Source organism: Coregonus clupeaformis, chromosome 12 (assembly GCF_020615455.1).
Source record: "Coregonus clupeaformis isolate EN_2021a chromosome 12, ASM2061545v1, whole genome shotgun sequence".
Classification (NCBI taxonomy): Eukaryota; Metazoa; Chordata; class Actinopteri; order Salmoniformes; family Salmonidae; genus Coregonus; species Coregonus clupeaformis.
This window is the reverse complement of record NC_059203.1, coordinates 5,927,126-5,950,005: the sequence shown is the minus strand read 5'-3', so window position 1 is coordinate 5,950,005 and position 22,880 is coordinate 5,927,126. Positions and strand designations below refer to the sequence as shown.

The following is a 22,880-nucleotide window of genomic DNA, read 5'->3' as shown; positions in this document are numbered from 1 at the left end:
CGGACCGGGCTGGCGACGCGCACCACTGGCTTGGTGCGGGGAGCAGGAACAGGCCGGACCGGGCTGGCGACGCGCACCACTGGCTTGGTGCGGGGAGCAGGAACAGGCCGGACCGGGCTGGCGACGCGCACCACTGGCTTGGTGCGGGGAGCAGGAACAGGCCGGACCGAGCTGGCGACGCGCACCACTGGCTTGGTGCGGGGAGCAGGAACAGGCCGGACCGGGCTGGCGACGCGCACCACTGGCTTGGTGCGGGGAGCAGGAACAGGCCGGACCGGGCTGGCGACGCGCACCACTGGCTTGGTGCGGGAAGCAGGAACAGGCCGGACCGGGCTGGCGACTCGCACCACAGGCTTAGTGCGGGGAGCAGGAACGGGCCTGACCGTACTGGGAACACACACCACTGGCCTTGTGCGAGAATCAGGAACGGGCCGGACTGGACTGGTGACACACACCACTTGCTTGGTGCGAGGAGCGGGACTGGGTTTCCTCTTAAACCTCCGCTCCCTCTGCTGCCTACTCAGTTCCTCTCGCCGTGCCTCCACACTCTCCTTCTCCCTCATGACCAGTGACCCCCGTAACCTAGCGGCCTCCTCTGCTAACCGGCTGAACCGCTCTATCGCGGCCTCCTGCTGCCTCGTCGTCCACGGCGTGAGCCCCCCCAAAAAAATTTCGGGGGCTTGTCTCTCCCCCGTGCTCATGGCCTCCATCCCTCTTGCCAGACTCTCACTCATCTCCTCCCAGGTCCATCCTCTCTCCTCGTCACGCTGCTTGATCCAGTCGAGGTGGGATCTTCTGTCACGATCGTTATAAACAGCAGACCAAGGCGCAGCGTGGTAAGCGTACATCTTTTATTTCTAGTGTACACACGAACAAAACAACAAACCAAACGATACGTGAAGTCCTAGGTTAATACACCAAAACAAACCTTATGGAACAAGATCCCACAAATAACTAGTGCCAACAGGCTGCCTAAGTATGGTTCCCAATCAGAGACAACGAGAATCAGCTGCCTCTGATTGGGAACCACCCTGGCCAACATAGAAAACACGAACTAGAACAAAACATAGAAAATCACACATAGAAAATCCACACCCTGGCTCAACATATAAGAGTCCCCAGAGCCAGGGCGTGACAGTAGTTACTCCACAATACTAACCTAATTGACAGAGTAAAAAGAAGGAACCCTGTACAGAATCAAAATATTCTAAAGTAAAACTGCAAAAAATGTTGCAAAGAATGTAACTTTATGTCCTGAATAGAAAGCGTTATGTTTGGGGCAAATCCAACACAACACATCACTGAGTACCACTCTTCATATTTTCAAGCATGGTAGTGGCTGCATCATGTTATGGGTATGCTTGTCATCGGCAAGGACTAGGGAGTTTTTTAGGATAAAAATAAATGGAATAGAGCAAAGCACAGGCAAAATCCTAGAGGAAAACCTGGTTCAGTCTGCTTTCCAACAGACACTGGAAGACAAATGCAAGTTTCAGCAGGACAATGACCTAAAACACAAGGCCAAATATACACTGGAGTTGCTTACCAAGAGACATTGAATGTTTCTGAGTGGCCTAGTTACAGTTTTGACTAAAATTGGCTTGAAAATATATGGCAAGACTTGGCTGTCTAGCAATGATCAACAACCAACTTGACAGAGCTTGAATATTTTCTTTAAAGAATAATGTGCAAATATTGTACAATCCAGGTGTGCAAAGCTCTTAGAGACTTACGACTTACAGCTGAAATCGCTGCCAAAGGTGATTCTAACATGTATTGACTCAGGGGTGTGAATACTTTTGTAAATTAGATAGTTCTGTATTTAATTTTCAATACACTTGCAAACATTTCTAAAAACATGTTTTCACTTTGTTGTTATGGGGTATTGTAGACAAAAAAAAACATTTTAATCAATTTTGAATTCAGGCTGAAACACAACAAAATGTGGAATAAGTCAAGGGGTATGAATACTTTCTGAAGGCATTTTTATTTTGTACACGGTCATACCTAGTTAGAACCTGTTATAACTATAGGCGAGTATATAAGGTGCTCCTTCTCTGCAGATTATCTGTCTATCTGGTCAAAATCAATGATACAGGTCACCTTTCACCCTCTGAGGATACGTATAACTTAATATTATGCTTCCAGAGAAACCTGGTTTCAAGTAACTACTTTTTTCGATTTGCCCTAGAATAACTCGTTTTCTGAGAATTCACACAAATACAGCTCTCTATGTAGAGTCAGAATGTATTTGAGTTCTGTGTTGCAATTATATCAAGTATTAACATTGGCAGACTTTGTATGCACAAATATAAGGTCATTTTGATTCTGTACACAGTCATACGATACGTAGAAAAGTACAATCTTAGGTGAATACATGGGGTGTATTATCTCCCCATCCCCTCACCCCTCGGCCCTCGTTTGCGCGTTCACACACACCGTCACACACGCCTTCACACAAGTGTCCCAAAGCTGAGGAAGTGGAAATTATGGAGGGTGGAGGGGCTAATTAGACCCTACACATATAAACGAAACGCTTACCTTCAAGTAGAGTTTATTCTATTACTTCAGGCTGAGGAATACCTAATACTTTGCAGAAATTACTTCCTCTTCACCTCTTCCTCTCTGGTTCAACCCAACTCTGGTTCAATCCAATAATACATTACATCATCACACTGCATGTTACGTGATTGGCTGGCTGGACTATCATCTGAAGCAACACATTTGTTGATCTTGCAGATTTTTCCAGTGGAAAAAGAGTCTTACAATTCTGTAAACAAAGAATAGAGATCCAGACACACATTTTGATGCGCAAATGCACATTCCACAGTTTTAGATGTTAGGTATTTGCTCACAAATCATTCTACATTTGTTCAAATTGTGGTTTTATTTGTGAGCTACTGTATGTTGAATATATTTACAGATCATGGATTATTTATGTGATTTATGCTGAATATATGGATCATGGTTTTATTTGTGAAATATTTTGACATATTCATGGATCATGGTTTTATTTGTGAAACATTTTAATGTATTCACAGATCATGGTTTTATTTGGGAAGTATTTTTAGATATTCACAGATCATGTTTTATTTGTGACTTATGGTGAATGTACACACGGATCCTGGGACATTATACGGACAAAATATTGAGACTATTCTGCCCCCATATAACTGTCTTTCATGGCCCTGCAAACATTAACAGGAAGCAAGAAAAAAAAGCTGCTGTTATGTTTCATATCTATTCTTCCTGTTAGTCAAAGCTGCCCTCCATGGTTAGATGAGATTTAGTCTCTCCGTTCCTATTAGTGTTACTGTTTCCTGGTGAGAACCTTCAAAATGACAGAGTGCCACTGTGAATGACATTGAGTAAATGAGCCTAAGGGAAAAAACAGCAGCCCTTCAGTGAGGTATTTTTTGACCTCCAGAACCACCATGTGGCCACATGTGATTGGACAGGACGGCACAGCCTACAATACTACATAACAGTGAAACTAAGTGAAAAACAGAGGAAAACAAATGCATGGCAGATGACAGTGAAAATACTTTTTGCTGTAGGCCAGACCAATTATTTTTCTCTCTTAGAACTCCTTTCTGTATAACATGCAGCATTACAGCAAACAAGTCCTAAACTTCTCCCAATTAGTAGAAAAGCTCTAACGAATCGCTGCAGTGTAGGAACTGAATCTTCTGGCTGCTGTTGTTGGGGAATGAAAGCAACGTGCAAATTCAGAGGGGAGAGGAGACCCCAGCTGACCTTCACAACAGACTGGGATTGCAATTAGAGCTGCGCTTGCCCTGCCACCAAAAAAACTGCCTCGCCAGTGCCTGCATCAGTCACCACCACTGGATGCTGGTGGAATTTCTGTGCCAGCTAAAGGTTACCTTGGATCCCAGGCAAAAACTTGAGGAAGAGAGAAAAAATGGCAAGGGATAATTAAATAAATAGTCCTAATTAAGTGAGAAACAGTAACCCTGGGGGAGGTGTAGGGTGCTAGGAGGGCGCTAGGCCCGGGCATGCCGCGGGAGGCTATGACTCAGCATTACTGTCCCCATGGCGACCCCCTGGCATTCTGAAATATTGATGGGGTTGTGTTGGTCACTTTTGTGGCCACAAGGGGAACCATGGTAATGAATTATGCAAATCACAACGCCTTAGCTTGTGGGTGTCAATTAGTGTTGGGTGGCGGACATGTTTTAGCCCTGGCCAGGATCTTTCTCTGAGGGGAGTGATAATGGAAATAAGGTGGGTGGGGTCAGTTCTGGGAGGAGAACGTATTACTGTATCAGTTTAAGTCATGCATATTAATATACTTATTACTGGGCCAGTTTTCACACTCTCCTACTAAGGCAGGCATCACTACATACTGTAAGTATATATGTACTGCAGTAGCACTAAACAATCTATGAGTCAAGCAAAGGGAAATGGTGTAGGAATAGCCTCGTCTATCAACCCTGAATGGATCTCAGATCACAAACTCATTAATTTGTGATAGTTGGCAGATGACAGTTAAAATATTATTTGCTGTGGGCTGTGTTATCCAATGAAGTGATGTTTGCACGCAAGCCTCAAAAACAGGTCCTAGATCCCAGTGTGCTGTCATGGGGACAAATGAAGTGTCACTGAGGAGGCATGCTTAATGACAGACACATAGCACACATGTGGCGTCAGTGAAAACCTAATTAACCTCATGTGTTGTTTAGGGCGAGAGCAGGGACTACTGTACCTGCCTGTCCCCGATGGTTACGGGTGCCAGAAGACACCGGGCGACTGCAGAACATCACCACGGCGACAAGGAAGGCCACCTGCAACGGCCAAGCTGACATCCCCCACAGCTTCATCCTGAGAGATAGACAGGGAGAAAGAGAGACAGAGAGACAGGGAGAGAGAGAGATAGAGATAGAGAGAGAGAGAGAGAGAGAGAGAGAGAGAGAGAGAGAGAGAGAGAGAGAGAGAGAGAGAGAGAGAGAGAGAGAGAGAGAGAGAGAGAGAGAGAGAGAGAGAGAGAGAGAGAGAGAGATAGGGAAAAAGTAAAACAATAGTTTTTCCTCTTTTTGGAAATGTAAGAGAGGAGAGGGGTCTTCAAAAAGGAAGAGACAATGAAATAGAACCAGTCTTACCTACCTGTCCTGTCTGTTCTTCTCCTTTCTGGTCAGTCTTGATCTGAGCAGGATGCTCTATGGGATGAGGGTCACTGTCATGACTGCACACACGTCCTCCTTCTCTTCCTCTTCCCCCTGCACCTCCTCTTCCTCCTCTCACACAGCGCCGGCCCCTGGGGAAACAGAGGGGGTGGTCAGAGGGAGAGTCCCTAAGGTGGCTCCTAGTGGCCCTTGTGTGTGTGTGTGTGTCCCCTAGCCCTGTCTCCAGACCCTGCTGGAGAGGAGATGTGAGGGACAGGGTTCTGTCACAGATTCATTGTTTACAGTGGGCTCACCTACCCCCAGGCTCTACGTGATCCCCTCTACATCACACACAGCTTCAGAGAGAAGAATCCAGCAGAGAGGCAGGCAGCAAGCTCAAACACACCACACAAACACACACACACACTCACACACAGAGAGAAACACACCACACACACACACACACAAAGAGAGAGAGTATCACGCCACATACAAACTCAGAATATCACAGACACAATAACTAAATTACACATAAGAAACACACAAAAGCACAGAGAATCCCATACACCTACACCAAACAAGAATATGCACACTTGCATTTATACTGTCACGGAATCAGCCGAGGCTGCCCCTTCTCCTTGCTCGGGCAGGCTTCGGCGTTCGTCGTCCCCGGAGTACTAGCTGCCACCGATCTATGTTCGGTGTTTGTCTAGTTTGTCCTGATTGTTTTCACCTGTTTCCCATTATGTTATATTGTATTCCCTTTATAACCCCCTGTCTCTCATTGGTTATTGTGTGTGATTGTTTTCCGTCAGGTCGGCAGTGCTGGTTGTATGCGTTTATTGTTCCTCCCTGTTTGGAGTTTTGTTTTGTACTTTCTTTACTGTGTTTAGTAAAGTACGTTCTGCCAGTAGTTCGGTGTCCTGCGCTTGACTTCGTTTCCCGCATACACGTCACCTTGACAGAATCACACACCACTCATGGAGTCAGCAGGAGCGGTGGTGCCAACTGGATCAATGGAGGAACGCGTCGAACACCAAGCGGCCATGATCCAGGCTCTCGGCACCGCCATGGAACAGGTGGTGAGCACTATTGGGCGATGGGAAAGAGAGGGTCTGCCTACGCCTTCTCCAACGATACCACCACCATCGGCGATGCCCATCGGCCATGCCCATCGCTTCACCTCCGGGGTCCAGTGGGATTCGGCTCTCGCTCCCGAGAGCTTATGATGGCACAGCGGCCAGGTGTCAGGGTTTCCTGCTCCAGGTTGAACTCTACCTAGCAACCATCCACCCGGGGCCCTCGGGATACGAGAGCGTGTCCGCCCTCATCTCCTGTCTGTCCGGCAAGGCACTGGAGTGGGCCAATGCAGAGTGGGGGGGAATAGATGCCGCTACTGTCAACTATGCGGAGTTCACCCGCCGCTTCAGGGCAGTATTCGATCATCCACCAGAGGGTAAAGCGGCGGGTGAGCGTCTATTCCACCTTAGACAGGGGAGGAGGAGCGCACAGGAGTTCGCGCTGGACTTCCGGACGCTGGCTGCCAACGCGGGATGGAATGAGAGGGCCCTCATCCACCACTACAGATGCAGCCTGAGGGAGGACGTGCGTCTGGAATTGGCCTGCAGGGACACCAACCTCAGCTTCGACCAACTGGTGGACATGTCCATTCGCCTGGATACCCTGTTGGCTACCCGCGGACGTCCGGATTCAGGGCCGTCCATTCCATCCCCCAGCACTTCCGAGCCGACCCCTATGGAGCTCGGGGGTGCTGGTGCTAGGGAGACCAGGAGAGAGACCAGGAGGGTCTCCTAGGAATCGAGGCGGTAGGCAGTGCACTGATGAGTCATTCCAGGTGAGTAGGCACCCAACTCACCAAGAGCTCTCTGTTGCGCATATGTGTATTAAAGTTGTGTTTCCCAAGGTTTCTCCTCACTCCCAGCATAAGGCGCTAGTAGATTCAGGCGCAGCTGGGAATTTTATCGATCGCCAATTCACCTATAAGTTAGGGATTCCTATTGTACCTGTTGATGTGCCCTTCCCCATCCATGCCCTAGATAGCCGCCCTTTGGGGTCAGGATTGATTAGGGAAGTCACAGCGCCGCTCAGGATGAAAACGCAGGAGGGTCATGAGGAGGTACTATGTTTGTATTTGATTGATTCTCTTGCGTTTCCCGTGGTGTTGGGGCTTCCCTGGTTAACATCTCATGACCCCAATATTTCATGGCAACAGAGGGCTCTCAAGGGATGGTCTGATCAGTGTTTTGGGCGGTGTGTAGATGTTTCCGTAGGGGCAACAACGGTGGAAAGCCCGAACCAAGTTCCCACCATGCACATTCCACCTGAGTATGCCGATTTGGCACTCACCTTCTGTAAAAAGAAGGCGACTGAATTACCACCTCATCGACAGGGGGATTGTGCGATAGACCTCCAAGTAGGCGCTGCGCTTCAGCGTAGTCATGTGTATCCTCTGTCTCAGGAGGAGACGGCGGCTATGGATACATACGGCCGTCCACTTCCCCTGCGTCCTCAAGTTTCTTTTTTGTGAAGAAGAAGGATGGGGGTTTACGCCCGTGTATTGATTACCATGGTCTCAATCAGATCACCATCAAATACAGCTATCCTCTCCCTCTGATTGCTAGTATGACGGAGTCATTACACGGGGCGCGATTCTTCACAAAATTGGATCTCAGGAGCGCGTACAACCTGGTGCGCATTAGGGAGGGAGATGAGTGGAAGACAGCATTCAGTACCACCTCGGGTCACTATGAGTACCTCGTCATGCCATACGGTTTAATGAATGCTCCTTCAGTCTTCCAATCATTTGTGGACGAGATTTTCCAGGACTTGCATGGACAGGGTGTAGTGGTGTATATTGATGACATTCTAATATACTCCGCTACACGAGCCGAGCATGTGTCCATGGTGCGTCGAGTGCTTGGTAGACTGTTAGAGCATGACCTGTATGCGAAGGCGGAGAAATGTCTGTTCTTCCAGGAGTCCATCTCCTTCCTGGGAGATGGCAGACTCCCACCACGGTGAAGGAAGTGCAGTGGTTCTTGGGTTTTGCCAATTACTACCGGAGGTTTATCTGGGGCTTTGGACTGGTAGCAGCTCCCATTACCTCCCCTGCTAAAGGGGGGTCCGGTGCGTCTGCAGTGGTCGGCTGAGGCGGACAGGGCGTTTAGACAGCTGAAGGACCTGTTTACCTCGGCTCCGGTGCTGGCACATCCGGATCCCTCTTTGGCGTTCCAAGTTGAGGTGGATGCGTCCGAGGCTGAGATCGGCGCTGTGCTGTCTCAGCGCTCGGGTACGCCACCAAAACTCCGCCCCTGTGCTTTCTATTCTAAAAAAACTCAGTCCCGCGGAGCACAATTATGACGTGGGGGACAGGGAGCTGTTGGCTGTGGTTCAGGCCCTGAAGGTGTGGAGGCATTGGCTTGAGGGGGCTAAACACCCTTTTCTCATTCTGACTGACCATCGTAACCTGGAGTACATCCGGGCAGCGAGGAGGCTGAACCCTCGCCAGGCAAGGTGGTCTATGTTTCTCTCCCGATTTGTATTTAAGCTCACCTATAGACCAGGGTCACAGAACGCTAAGGCAGACACCCTGTCCCGACTATATGACACAGAGGAGAGGTCCATTGAGCCCACTCCCATACTCCCGGAGTCTTGTCTGGTGGCACCGGTGGTGTGGGAGGTTGATGCGGACATCGAGCGGGCGTTACGTACCGATCCTACTCCCCCACAGTGTCCAGAGGGTCGGAGGTACGTGCCACTCGAGGTTCGCGATCGATTTATATATTGGGCTCACATGTCACCCTCCTCTGGTCATCCTGGTATTGGTCGGACAGTGCACTGCCTTAGTGGGAAGTACTGGTGGCCCACTTTAGCTAAGGACGTGAGGGTTTATGTTTCCTCCTGCTCGGTGTGCGCCCAGTGTAAGGCGCCTAGACACCTGCTCAGAGGGAAGTTACAAAACCTACCCGTTCCACAACGGCTGTGGTCTCACCTATCGGTGGATTTTGTCACGGACCTTCCCCCCTCCCAGGGGAACACGACGATCTTGGTCGTTGTGGATCGGTTTTCGAAGGCCTGCCGTCTCATTCCTATGCCAGGTCTCCCTACTGCCCTACAAACTGCTGACGCCCTGTTTACACACGTTTTCCGGCACTACGGGGTGCCTGAGGATATAGTGTCTGATCGGGGTCCCCAGTTCACCTCTAGAGTCTGGAGGGCGTTTCTGGAATGTCTGGGGGTCTCGATTAGCCTTACCTCAGGTTTTCACCCGAGAGTAACGGGCAGGTGGAGAGAGTGAACCAGGATGTGGGTAGGTTTCTGAGGTCCTATTGCCAGGACCGGCAGGAGGAGTGGTCAGGATATATTCCCTGGGCAGAGATAGCCCAAAACTCACTCCGCCACTCCTTCACTAACCTTACGCCTTCCCAGTGTGTGCTAGGTTATCAGCCGGTCCTGGCACCTTGGCATCAGAGCCAGATCGAAGCCCCTGCGGTGGACGAGTGGTTTCGGCGCTCTGAAGGAACCTGGAACGCTGCGCATGTCCATCTGCAGCGGGCTATCAGGCGGCAAAAGGCGAGCGCCGATCGCCACCGCAGTGAGGCTCCGGTGTATGCACCGGGAGATCGGGTCTGGCTCTTGACCCGAAACCTGCCCCTTCGCCTGCCCTGCCGGAAGCTGGGTCGGCGGTTTGTGGGGCCATTTAAAGTCCTGAGGAGATTGAACGAGGTATGCTAATGGTTACAACTGCCCATTAATTACCACATTAACCCCTCGTTCCATGTGTCTCTCCTCAGGCCGGTGGTGGCTGGTCCACTCCAGGAGCGTGAGATACGAGAGGCTCCTCCGCCCCCGTTGGACATCGAGGGGGCTCCGGCGTACTCAGTCTGTTCCATCTTGGATTCGAGGCATCGGATGGGGGGCCTGCAGTACCTCGTGGAGTGGGAGGGGTACGGTCCGGAGGAACGGTGCTGGGTCCCTAGGAGGGACATCCTAGATCGCTCCATGTTGAGGGACTTCCACCGGAGTCATCCGACTCGCCCTGCTCCGCGTCCTCCTGGCCGTCCCCGAGGCCGGGGTCGGCGCACGGCTGGAGCCACGCGTCAAGGGGGTACTGTCACGGAATCAGCCGAGGCTGCCCCTCCTCCTTGCTTGGGCAGGCTTCGGCGTTCGTCGTCCCCGGAGTACTAGCTGCCACCGATCTATGTTTCGGTGTTTGTCTAGTTTGTCCTGATTGTTTTCACCTGTTTCCCATTATGTTATATTGTATTCCCTTTATAACCCCCTGTCTCTCATTGGTTATTGTGTGTGATTGTTTTCCGTCAGGTCGGCAGTGCTGGTTGTATGCATTTATTGTTCCTCCCTGTTTGGAGTTTTGTTTTGTACTTTCTTTACTGTGTTTAGTAAAGTACGTTCTGCCAGTAGTTCGGTGTCCTGCGCTTGACTTCGTTTCCCACATACACGTCACCTTGACATATACACTACACACCAAAAACATATCATCATTAATAGATGCAGGAACAGATTCTAACAGTCAGATAAAACAAGCCAAAACACACGCACACAAAAACACACTGTTGGTTGGGTACTGGAGGACAGCAGGAGACTACCTCTAATTACAGCTGAGTGACAGCCTCCTATATGCCTGTATCTGTAAATGAGAACTTGTTCTCAACTGGCCTACCTGGTTAAATAAAGGTGAAATAAAAATAAATAAAAATAAATCTATAAAATGCCTGTATCTGTACACACAAACATACACACACACACACACACAAACATGTTAGTTTTACTATCCTTGTGGGCACCAAACAATTCATTCTCATTCAAAATCCTATTTTCCCTAACCCTTAACATAACCCTTAACTTAACCTTAACCCCAAACCCCTAACCCTAAGCCTAACCATAACCCTAAACCTAACTCTTAACCCTAAACCTAATTATAACCCTAACACTAAACCTAACCCCTAAGCCTAAAATAGCCTTTTTCCTTGTCCGAATTTTCCTTGTTTTACTATTCTTTTGAGGACTTCTGGAATATTGTGTACGCTATGTTAGGTAGACAAGTATTCACCCCCTGAAACGATAATCTCTCCTGTGAGCCATTGAATGTGATGCTTCTGCCCCCTGGTGGTATTATTTGAGACCTTCTCTGTGGTAGAATAAAACCAGACAATAAAACGCTGTTCTGTTAGTGCAAGTCATTAGCGATAAGACCAGAGAAAAACCACTGATAACACAAGTCACTGAAGAGAGAAAAGAAGTGATAGAGTGTGAGAGAGAGGGGCAAGGACAGAAAAGTGGGAGAAAAACAGAGATAAGGAGAGAAAATATGGATCTAGGTTGAGGGGGAGAGAGACAGAGAGAGACAGAGAGAGTGAGAGAGAGAGAGAGAGAGAGAGAGAGAGAGAGAGAGAGAGAGAGAGAGAGAGAGAGAGAGAGAGAGAGAGAGAGAGAGAGAGAGAGAGAGAACAAGAGAGAGAGAACAAGAGAGAGGATGGAAATTCTAATCAATTCATATTTTATTTGTCACATGCTTTGTAAACAACAGGTGTAAACTAACAATGAAAATGCTTCAATTAGTTAAGCAGGGATGGGAAAAGAAGGGGTTGAGGATACAGAAACAATAGAGGTACAAAGAAAGCCAGGGGAAGGGAAGAGAAGAGAAAGAGGAGAAGAGGGAGGGAAGAGAGAGAGAGAGAGAGAGAGAGAGAGAGAGAGAGAGAGAGAGAGAGAGAGAGAGAGAAAGAAAGAGGGGGGGATGAGTGGTGAAGAGATCAGTCACCCAGAAATGACAGGATTGTATAACTGTAGCTCTGACTATGTATATGTACACTACCAGTCAAAAGTAGCACACAAGCAGATACTGTTGTTGGTGAATAGAGACCATTACTGCGAGCGAACAAAGACGGTGACTCGGCCCCGACTGTATGGGGCCAGAATAGTCTAAATATTTTGTAGTAAATATTCAGTATAATGTCCCACGATCCATGTGTACATTTACCATAACTCACAAATAAAACCGTGATCTGTGAATATATCAAAAGATTTCACTAATAAAAACATGATCTGTGAATACATTCAAATGTTTCACAAATAAAACCATGATCCGTGAATATGTCAAACTATTTCACACAAAAAAACATGATCTGTATATACAGTACCGGTCAAAAGTGTAGAATATTGTAGAATAATAGTGAAAACATCAAAACTATTAAATAACACATTTGGAATCATGTAGTAACCAAAAAAGTGTTAAACAAATCAAAATATATATTCTATATTTGAGATTCTTCAAATAGCCACCCTTTGCCTTGATGACAGCTTTGCACACTCTTGGCATTCTTTCAACCAGCTTCATGAGGTAGTCACCTGGAATGCATTTTAATTAACAGGTGTGCCTTCTTAAATGTTTAATGTGTTTGAGCCAATCAGTTGTGTTGTGACAAGGTGTGTGTGTGTGTGGGGGGGGGGTATACAGAAGATAGCCCTATTTGGTAAAAGTCCATATTATGGCAAGAACAGCTCAAATAAGCAAAGAGAAACAACAGTCCATCATTACTTTAAGACATGAAGGTCAGTCAATAAGGAGGATTTCAAGAATATATACTGTATATGTAAACTTCATATATATAGGGAATAGATGTTGTGGAAAGTATGCCTACAAATATTTTTTGCACACACTTGGAAACGTGGGTGTCCTTGTATGTGTGTACACAGAGGCTACAGCTGCATGAGCATTATGTGTGTATCTCCATGTACAGGACAGTGTGTGTGTGTGTAAGCATGTGTATGTGTGTGTGAGAGATGCGTGAGAGTGTGTGTGTGTGTGCTTAGTGTATATGTAGTGTGCGAGAGCTGATTATGCATGCTGCACCACAGCACAGTAGCACATTTCCGGTCTATTCTTATTCACTTTCTGGCAGGTCCATGGTGTGCATTTTTTATCAGCTTTGTTCTCTGACACGTTCATTAAAAGAGCACAATGCTGTGTGTGTGTTTGTGCGTGTGTGTGTTTGTGTGTGTGCGTGTGTGTGTGTGTGTGTGTGTGTGTGTGTGTGTGTGTGTGTGCATGTGTGTTTGGCATTGTCCCTTTCTCCAGATGTACCTCATTGTCCTCGGGACTACAGGGACAATGAGTACTGTCAGTCACACTGACAACCCCCTGCTGTCTCTTATAACACTCAAAGTTAATCTCTCAACAAACACATAGACACACACAGTTTATACTGTACAAACACAACGTGTGCGCATACACATTTAAGATGGATCCATCAGCACAAACACTCACACACACACACACACACACACACACATACACACACACATTAGATGTCCTGGGGCAGATGAGGCAGATGTAGCAGGTCACAGCTACATGCATCAGCTTTTGAGGACTGTTATGTTTGGCAGTGCATAGTGAAGACTCTTAAGGCAACAGAGGGACACACAGGAACCCTCAGGAACACACACACATTCATACGTAAACACACAGCAGAGTTCAGGATTATCTGAAGAGGGATCAGCCCTTTCTCTCTCTTTATCGCTCTCTTTCTCTTTGTTTCTCTCAAACCTCTCTGTCTCTCTCTGGGCTGAAGAAGAGATTTTGTTGATTTGCGTTGGCTTATGCTGTAATCACACAGGAGTGACACAAGGGCCTCATTGACATGCAGTGAGACAAATCCCACCTCTGTCAGAAATGTATCTGTGTGCCTTGTATCCAAAGGCCATCATCTGTCAGCACTCCCTGAACACAAAAACACACACACACACGGCACACACACACACACACACACGGCACACACACACAGTGGCGTAGGACGCACACCTGCAGCCCCGTGAGACAGGGTGCCCCCTGAGCTTTAGGGTGCCCCCAACCAAAAGATTTTGGGCCCCCCCAGATAGCATATGAACAAGCCATAAGCCATGGCAAAATGATTTAAAACCGCAAAATGTTCTTTCAGCCTCATTGCAAAATGGGTAAAATAGGCATGAGATTAGCTATAAAACTGCATATTTCTCTCTGCCTCATGGCAAAAATGTGTAGAATTGCGCTACGCCACTGCACACATAAACAGCACACATCACACACAAGCAACACATTTGAATAACAAATACTGCACCTAGAACAAGATATTGCACCTAGAAGAAATCTGTGTGCCACAATCTTCCCGTTATGATAGTGGGTGTGAATGTAGATGAAGTGAGTGGTGAGGAGTGTGTGTCGACCTACTAACGGTGACATACACCCTCCAGGTATTGGACACATAGATCCTATCCTGGGGCCTTTTGGCTTTGCATTGGTACAGAGCCCTGTACTCCCAGTGGATGGAGAGAGGAGAGTATTATACGTCAGTGTATTGAACATAAACACTATACACGGGCAATATCCCTCTCCTCCCATATTCATTCTGAACAGGATTGTAAAGCAGCAGCTGGGGAAATTTGAAAGGTTGTTGTTTCTCTACAAATAAAGCTTCAAATGTCACCTATCCATTGCGAAATACATGGTTGTTGTAAAAAAGAATATAAATCAACAACGTTCATGATAATATAAAGTTAAATATTCTCCATGTTCTTCTACAGCAGCTCTAAGACTACATTGTCCAGAGACATATCAGTGCTGGTTTTACGAGTCTGGACACAAACAGAGCACACAAAACCTTATCTGTGAAAGACAACTGGGTGTTCCCACAGCCATAGAGACATGGAAAATGAACTGAACAGAGACAGAGCCTGATACAAGCTTCTTAAAAGTGTGCAGATGTGCACAATATTAAACATATTTTATCTGCATTTATCTGCCTCTGAAACAAGCCCATTACAACATGCTGTTCTCTTCCATTTCCTCCGGATCACACATAGAGCCCAACACAACAGGCATTTTCTGGACAACAGGCATTTATGAACCATGACCTCCTCCTCTCTCCTTTCCTCTTTCTTTCTCTCTCTTTCGCTCACAATCTTTCCTCACTCTGTCCCATTTTCCTTGCTCTTTTCTTTTCCTATCTTTCTCTCCCTCTCTCGCTCTTCTCCTCTCCTCTCTCTGTCCCTGTCTATATACTTTTCTACTCCTCCTCTCTATCTCTCTCTCCATCTCTCCTCTCCTCCTCCTTTCTCTGTCTCTCTATCTCTCTCATTCCTCTCTCTTCCTTTCTCTCTCTCTATCTGTGTGCTGAGTATTTCTGCCTCTCCCACTGTTTTCCGTCTGCTTCAAACTCAATATCTCTCCACTGGTATTCCTAATCATGGCAGAACAATTTTTCTGCCTCCTTCCTAGGTTCCTGTGTGTGTGTGTGTGTGTGTGTGTGTGTGTGTGTGTGTGTGTGTGTGTGTGTGTGTGTGTGTGTGTGTGTGTGTGTGTGTGTGTGTGTGTGTGTGTGTGTGTGTGTGTGTGTGAGAGAGAGAGAGAGAGAGAGAGAGAGAGAGAGAGAGAGAGAGAGAGACCTCTACTCTGCTCATTTAAATGGAGTATAAAACTTCCCTCAGTCAGATGGCTTGGTCTGTGCTGTGTGTAGGCTGCCAGAGAGGTCAAAGGGCATCGCTGGCAGGCATTCCCTCACACTTACAAGCTATTAATTTAGGATCACCCTCTGGCTGTGAAGAAATGTCTCAGAACAAGGAGAGAATGGCCATTACCAGAGCCATTACCTGCAGTGCCCCCCTCCAGGTATTGACTGCAGGGCTCAGAGATGGCGGTGGTGGTAAGGTACCATTACAGCACAATTGATCGGCCTGCACTTAAGTCCAATCCAGACCCTGTTGCACAGACCAGAGACTCCGTCCCCCAGATCCGGTGACTCGACCAGATGTGTGTCTTTGTGTTTTTATTCTTATGGTTTTCTATTTTTTTCACCCTCCTCCTTTTTCTGCACCAAGGATGAAAAGCAGACGTGACCAGAGTCCCTTAGTGTGTTTCATGTGTCCATTCAGGTTACCGGCAGCTCTAGGGAGTCTGGACACCCTGCCAACACACACACACACAAACACACACACACAAACTACACATGCATAGAGAGAGTGTGTGTACAACATCCTTCATGTATCTTTCCCTGGTTGGACATGACAGTCCATTTCAGAGGCCAACAATCATCCATCAGAAAGCAGCTAGCTGGGAGTAAGGGAAAGTCTTCTCCAGTTGAGAGTGGGATAGTTGGATTCCTCCTGCTCCATGCTTTATGGAACAACAGACACTAACAGGCTAATAAACATTAGTTTACGGAGCCAACATGCCTGCAGCCCCATACCCAGCTCAGCCCAGCCATACCCAGCTCAGCCCAGCCATACCCAGCTCAGCCCAGCCATACCCAGCTCAGCCCAGCCGTATCCAGCTCAGCCCAGCCGTACCCAGCTCCACTGCTGTGTTCTTTACGAGGGCGTCATTTTAAACCCAGACAGCCAGTGTGGCCTGACATAGATCAGAGCAGCTCCTACAGCGCTCCGACAGACAGAGTTACGGCCCACGACATAAATCCAGCACTCTCTAATAAAGCAATAAAAGACCATTAAAAGTCAGCGTCCCTTAGGACACAGATATGGATGGGAGACAAACACTGGGTCCAAACACCAGACTCCCATCCTTATGTTGCTACTTTAGATGCATCCACTATACTGTAGACAGCTGGGAGACTGTATAAACATCTGAAATCTTTGTCTGTCTTTGCTAGTAAGCATTTCACTGTTAGTCAACGCCTGTTGTTTATGAAGCATGTGACAAATAACATTTGATTTGCAACTCTTTCTTTTCCTGCCAAAGGCAGTGATTGTACATTCTGGTAAGCACAGTGATTCAACACTGTAGTGAAAGAACAGTATTTATGTCCTCACAGTGCTGCTTTCTGACTCATTCTGACTACTCTGTCTGTCTTCCCTGAGACACCTCCTTCCTTCTCTCCCTCCTGCCCTTCTTTACATATTTACATCCTTCCTTCTCTCCCTTCCTCCTTTCTTTTTATCTCTCTCTCTATTTGTTCTCCCTCTCCTCTCTCTGTCTTTGACTTTCCCTCTCTATCTCTCTTTTTCTATATATTTATCTATCTCTTTTCTCTCTCTTTTTCTATATCTCTCGTCTCATCTCTTCTATATGGTTTCACCCCATGGAGGTGAAGGATCCAAAGGTCTAGAAGTTCTGAGAGAGGCAGTGAACTACACTATACAGCGAGCAGCGGTAGTTACGGAGGGTGTGATGAAAGATACAGAGAGAATGTTCAACAATTAGTCATTGAATCACTGATCGCTGTTCCAACACCTCGGAGAGAGAGAGTGAGAAAGACAGAGAGAGAGAGAGAGATCAAGAAAGGGAAAAAGACAGAGAGAGAGAGTCAGTCTTCCGCAGTACATCGAGCAACTTCAGAGAAAACAAAGCCAAAAGAAGCCCTGACAGGCAAATCGCCCAAGAACCACGGCAATTCATTGTGCTTTGTGTCCAAATTATGATTAATGGAAAATAAACAACCTTGATGTGGAGCTAGGTTTGATTTTCTATGCGCGGCACCACAGCCCCTCTGAAGTTGAGCTAATCCTGGGTCTTTAGCGGTGAGGAAAGCACTGGGCTCATTGACTCCTCCACCCAGCTGGCTACGTGCTGTATGCCTATGGACCAGACCAATCAATGGGCCTCGTCTCATGGAGAGAGGAGAGGGGGCTGAGTCCTCGGCCTTAAGCCCTCACACACACGGCCAACATCCGGATTATTTCAGGCCCCTCTGCTGCTAATGACCAGGCTGGTGCCGGCTAGCACATAATTATATTAATGACCAAACGTGCCACGCGTGCAAATGGGCGGGCCAGGGAGAGAGAGAGGTCGGAGAGAGGCGTGGAGAGTTGGGGGGAGAAAGAGATAGGAGAGAGATAGAGAGAAAGGGGGGGGAGCGAGAAAGAGAAAAAAGAGAGAGAGAGAGAGAGGGGAGGGGGGGTTGGAGAGAGAAAGAGAGAGAGACTGATCAATCTTCATTTTACAAAGTCACTGAGACATGTCAGTGGTGTCAATAAGTGAATTAATTTGTCTGTGGGTCTCCAGAGCATGACACCATATTGCTCTGTTCCCCTCGAGACAAGAGGCCGCTAACCCTCACACTCATACACATACACATTGTGTATGCTAACACACACACACACACACACATCCAGAGACAGAAACACAACACACAAACACACACACACAGAAACAAAAACACCACACACAAACACAAACACATTAAATTACGTCTCATCCTCTAACATCCCCCGAGCAGGGCATTGTCCACTGATCCTGTGAGTGACATCAGTCCTCCTCAGAGACAGTCTCCTGACCAGTGGCAGTCTGGAGCTCTCATTACAAAGCCATCACTTCAAACACACTGCCGCAATACTCAGAGAGATCTCTAGAGAGAGAGAGAGAGTGAGACGCGCACACAAAAACGAATCTCCTTCTCATGCACTCACTCTCACACACACACACACACACGCACACATACAGTACCAACCTCCTTCATGCATGCACACACAATAGACAACACCCATCACATTCTCTCACACGCACACATACTCACCAACAGAGGAAGAATAAACCACCCTCCATCTTTCCATTTCAGTCTTTAGTCCCACAGAGCTAAATCCCCCAACAGCATGTAGTGTTACTCTGGGTGCTGTTGTGGCTGACTACCAGTGGAGTTAGTCTGCTCTGCAGCCCTTCACAGTGGCCCCGTGGTAGGCCTACACTGGGAGCCTTTAATAATCACCCACACACACAATGTCGCTCACGCGTACCTGCACATCTGCCAGCTGCCACAGCGGCAGATTGCATCCTGGGTGATATATACTGCACCATGGGTAGAAGCTGTGTCTGTTCAATTATAATCATTACAGGGGATCTGTCATCATCACAATGAATGTTATCAGTGCACAAGGATATTTTTTTTACTTTGAGTCCAAAAAAGTATAATACGATGAAATTTGTGCTATTTTCTGAGGGAGATGTGAAATTACAGAGAAAGACTTTCATAGACTTTGCTGATAAGAAAGTCTGTACCAATGTGAGATTTGTGGAGAAAATGTTGAGGGAAGTGGGTTGATTCTGTGATCAGCCAAGATCTGGACTGAATACATTTAGGAAGTTGTTATTTTCTTTCAACCTCAAAACTCACACTTACCAAAATACATTACCTGCACAAACAAATCTACCTTCGTGCTTTCTTTTTCTAAATCAAGGCCAGCCCTGTTAGATTGGCCTGAGCCAAACAGCCCTGCCTGAGACAACAGCACCTCCGACTCCATTATGTAGTGTGAGGGCAGACACAGAACCCTGGGAAGAAGTGGAACACATGCAGGAGAAACGAAGGAGAACCAGCTCAATGGACCACGGTGCAATATCTCTCTCCTCCCTCTGTTCTGCCTCTGTCCTCCAGGGCTCGCCTTCCTCATTCACACACTTATTTTCTAAGCTGTTGCACACCACACATTTTCATCTCCCTAACTGTATTACTGCAGCCTCCTGGGGCACAGAGACAGAGAATAGCAGAGAGCGAGAGGGGGAGGGATATAAGGGGAGAGAGAGTAGTAGAGAGAGAGAGAGAGAGAGAGAGAGAGAGAGAGAGAGAGAGAGAGAAAGAGAGAGAGAGGGAGAGAGAGGGGGGGAGATAAGGGGAGATAGTAGCAGAGAGAGAGAGAGACAGAAAGAAAGAGAGAGGGGGAAGATAAGGAGAGATAGTAGCAGAGAGAGAGAGAGAGAGGAGAGAACACAGGGGATTCAATCTTTCTTCAACTGGATTCCTTAACTATTCACTCTAACTCACACATCACACTGCTGGACACGACACAGTCACCCTGGTGCACAGTTAACAAGGCTTCTTCTGACTGCTGTACCCTTTGACCTTTACCCTTACCATGGCCCCTCTTCATGACAGGGATTGTGTCCTCCTCTGCCTCCTGCTGCTCATGGCACAGGCACAAAGACTTCCTCTAATGTTAATCTGCCCTGTCCTACCTTCCTCCAGAGGTGACACTGCTCTCTGGCTGCACCCTCCATCTCAGCCTGGCCTCTATGGAAACTCTAATGGAAGGTTTTGTGCAGCTCCTGTTCTGCATTAGGCTGTGCTTGACTCTGATCTCTCTCTGGAGTCTACCCAGTACAGTATGGTATAGTTCGGGCAGAAGAGGAAAGGATGAATGGCCATCAGGACCAATCTCACTTACAAATGAGAGGCCTCCCGCTCTCACTCTCTCTTTCTGCCTTCCTGCTGGGATGATCTCTCCTCTCCTCCTCTCCTCCTCTCTGGATTGCACTGCATCAATCACAGGGGCTCACAGTGAATCTGCTAATGCCAGTGTAGAGCTGATCTCAGATATGTCGCACTGCTACCCATGATTCCTGTGTTATTTATCTAGCGGATCATCCAGGAGTGGATGGCCTGTCTCCCTCCCTGCCTGCTCAGCCTTGTACTCATCACAAATGCACACAATACACTCCTCATCATTCACAATCACTCAGCCAGATAAATCCCCTGCAGGGAAAGGATGGGGGTGTGTGTGTAGGCCTTATCCCTGTCTGGTGGGGGTCCTGAGAGGGCGGTGATGAGTCTGGATGTGGGAGGTGGTTTGGGGAGGGGGTTTAAAAGATGAAATGGGACCACAGAGGCTGATAGAGACAGAGGGGAAGCCACACACTGCAAGGAGCATGGAGATATGCTGGTAAGAATCCTCATTGTATCGCTTTCCCTCAAGGAAATGATACAACTTGTGTGTGTGTGTGTGTGTGTGTCTGTGTGCGTGCGTACGTGCGTGCGTGTGTGTGTGTGTGTGTGTGTGTGGTGTGTTGATGACGGTTCAGTGAAAGAGGAGGCCAGGTTTGCTAGAGTAATCTCCTTGAGATCACTAAGAGATTAAGAGAGTGCTGCACATTAAGAAAGTGCTGCACATTAAGAGAGTGCTGCACATTAAGAGAGTGCTGCACATTAAGAGTGTGCTGCAGGCAGGGAGGCAGGGAGACAGGCCATCCACTGTCAATGAGAATTAAGTCCCCAAACCTTTCCTCTCTCTGGGGCCCTCTCCATCTCATCCTCTGCTCTGCACTAATGACACGGTCTCTGCAGAGTGCCACTACCGCACAGAGAAACAATGGGGAAATAATTACACTGTCTATACTGTACAAATTGCAGAGCAGAAGAGAGAGAAGAGTGGAGAGGAGGTGGTGGGGGGAGGAGGGTGGGATGACTATCAATTACAACATAATAGGGGTTGGCTCTCATTACTGCTCCTATTAACATGCACCAAGTCATTTTCCTCTTAGTGTGTGTGTGTGTGTGTGTGTGTGTGTGTGTCTGTGTGTGTTTGTGTAAGAGAGAGAGAGAGAGAGAGAGAGAGAGAGAGAGAGAGAGAGAGAGAGAGAGAGAGAGAGAGAGAGAGAGTGTGTGTGTGTGTGTGTGAATAATATTTCAATATTTCTTCTCTGTTGCAGGATGTCTGTTTCTGCACATATCTCTCACTTCAATCCAGCCTTGCTGTGAGTAGACAGCACTCAGCAGCGCATTCTCCCTGCCCGTTCGGGTCTCTGCCCCCTCTTTATTCCCACCTGATCAGGATCCATTCGTAGCCCCGTGTAAAAGAGCCAGATCAGCGGATCAGCCTCGCGGACCACTCAATAGGTGCTAAGCAGCACAAAGACCCGACCAATCGCTTATTTAACCTTGCAGTGAACACTGCATCAGTCTCACCTCAATCTTCTCCGTCTCGCACCCTCTGCCCTTAATGAGAACACATTCAAAGAACAGTGGATTGGATTTTTCTGAAGGTCCCTCGTTTTAATTTAAGACAGTCTATTGCAATTCAGTGCAACGATTTAGATTAAGCAATCTAAAGAAAACAGCCATCCAAAGTGACTTTGATGGTCAGAGATTGAGGATAATTTGTTTAATTCCTGTACTTTTCTTTAAAACGTCCTCTCACGGAGTGGTCATTTGACAAATTGGCCACACTGTAGAGACCGAGAACATCAAAGTTATTTTCCCCTTACCAGTCACCAACCCTCCTCTGTGCTGCATGAAAAATGGTAGCCTGCATAGTGCCTACACCTTCTAAAAGCAAAGTCTTCTCCTGACCCTGGTCCTATTTCATTAGTGTATCATTGACCGTGTGCGTCCGAGTCCATGGAACAGTCACGGAACAAACAGGAAAGCAGGTAATCTATTCAAATCAATGCAAGGAATTAAGAATGAAAAATACCACCTTACCTATATCTATAAAACCGATGGCATAATCAAATTGTTTAGGAATCCGGGATAGCACGCTTGCTGTGTATTGCTTTTTCTTCCCTCCACTGAATCCGGTTTCCGACTACTAGGCAATCCTTCCAGCTCCCTGTCCATCTAGCGGAGCCGGCCACACTCGGGCAGCGGAGTGGGTTAAAGCCGGGGTGCCACCGCACCGGTGCCGGGTGAGCTGTCTGAGTTTGGTTATCGACTGGATCCAGCCTCTAGTTATCATACTGAGTCCCATAATAGAGAGAACCAAAAGAGGACAGTGGCATAGACATGGGAAGGTAACTCATTCATGGCATAAAAAAAAAGTCATCAAAAGTGATTAAATCCAAAGACTCTAACACAGACTCTTGTTTTCTAAACGTTCCACACAAGTTAATTGTGTTATTGGCAATGGTCACCCGCCAATGCCCGTCAGACGGGTCCGCTAGCGGCTGGAGATGCGAGAGTGATGGTGATGGTAGAATGATAGTTGCGCTCCCCCCGCGCGCTCCTCCGGAGCTGGGATCGA

The 22,880-nt window shown here is 47.5% G+C and overlaps 1 protein-coding gene across 2 annotated transcripts in view; it reads right to left on the bottom strand.

Moving 5' to 3' along the window:
- The window catches only part of LOC121578200 (chemokine-like protein TAFA-4), a 62,442-nt gene extending 39,562 nt beyond the window's left edge, over positions 1-22,880 (bottom strand). Inside the window, exons 1-3 of one of the 2 annotated variants that reach the window (XM_041892395.1) lie at positions 22,343-22,880; positions 5,121-5,275; positions 4,727-4,842 (exon numbers count right to left, since the gene is read on the bottom strand). In XM_041892395.1, the coding sequence (XP_041748329.1) occupies positions 4,727-4,841 (115 nt within the window). In that variant the 5' untranslated portion in view covers position 4,842; positions 5,121-5,275; positions 22,343-22,880. The remainder of the gene's footprint in view (positions 1-4,726; positions 4,843-5,120; positions 5,276-22,342) is intronic. The other variant, XM_041892397.1, reaches the window with a different exon arrangement.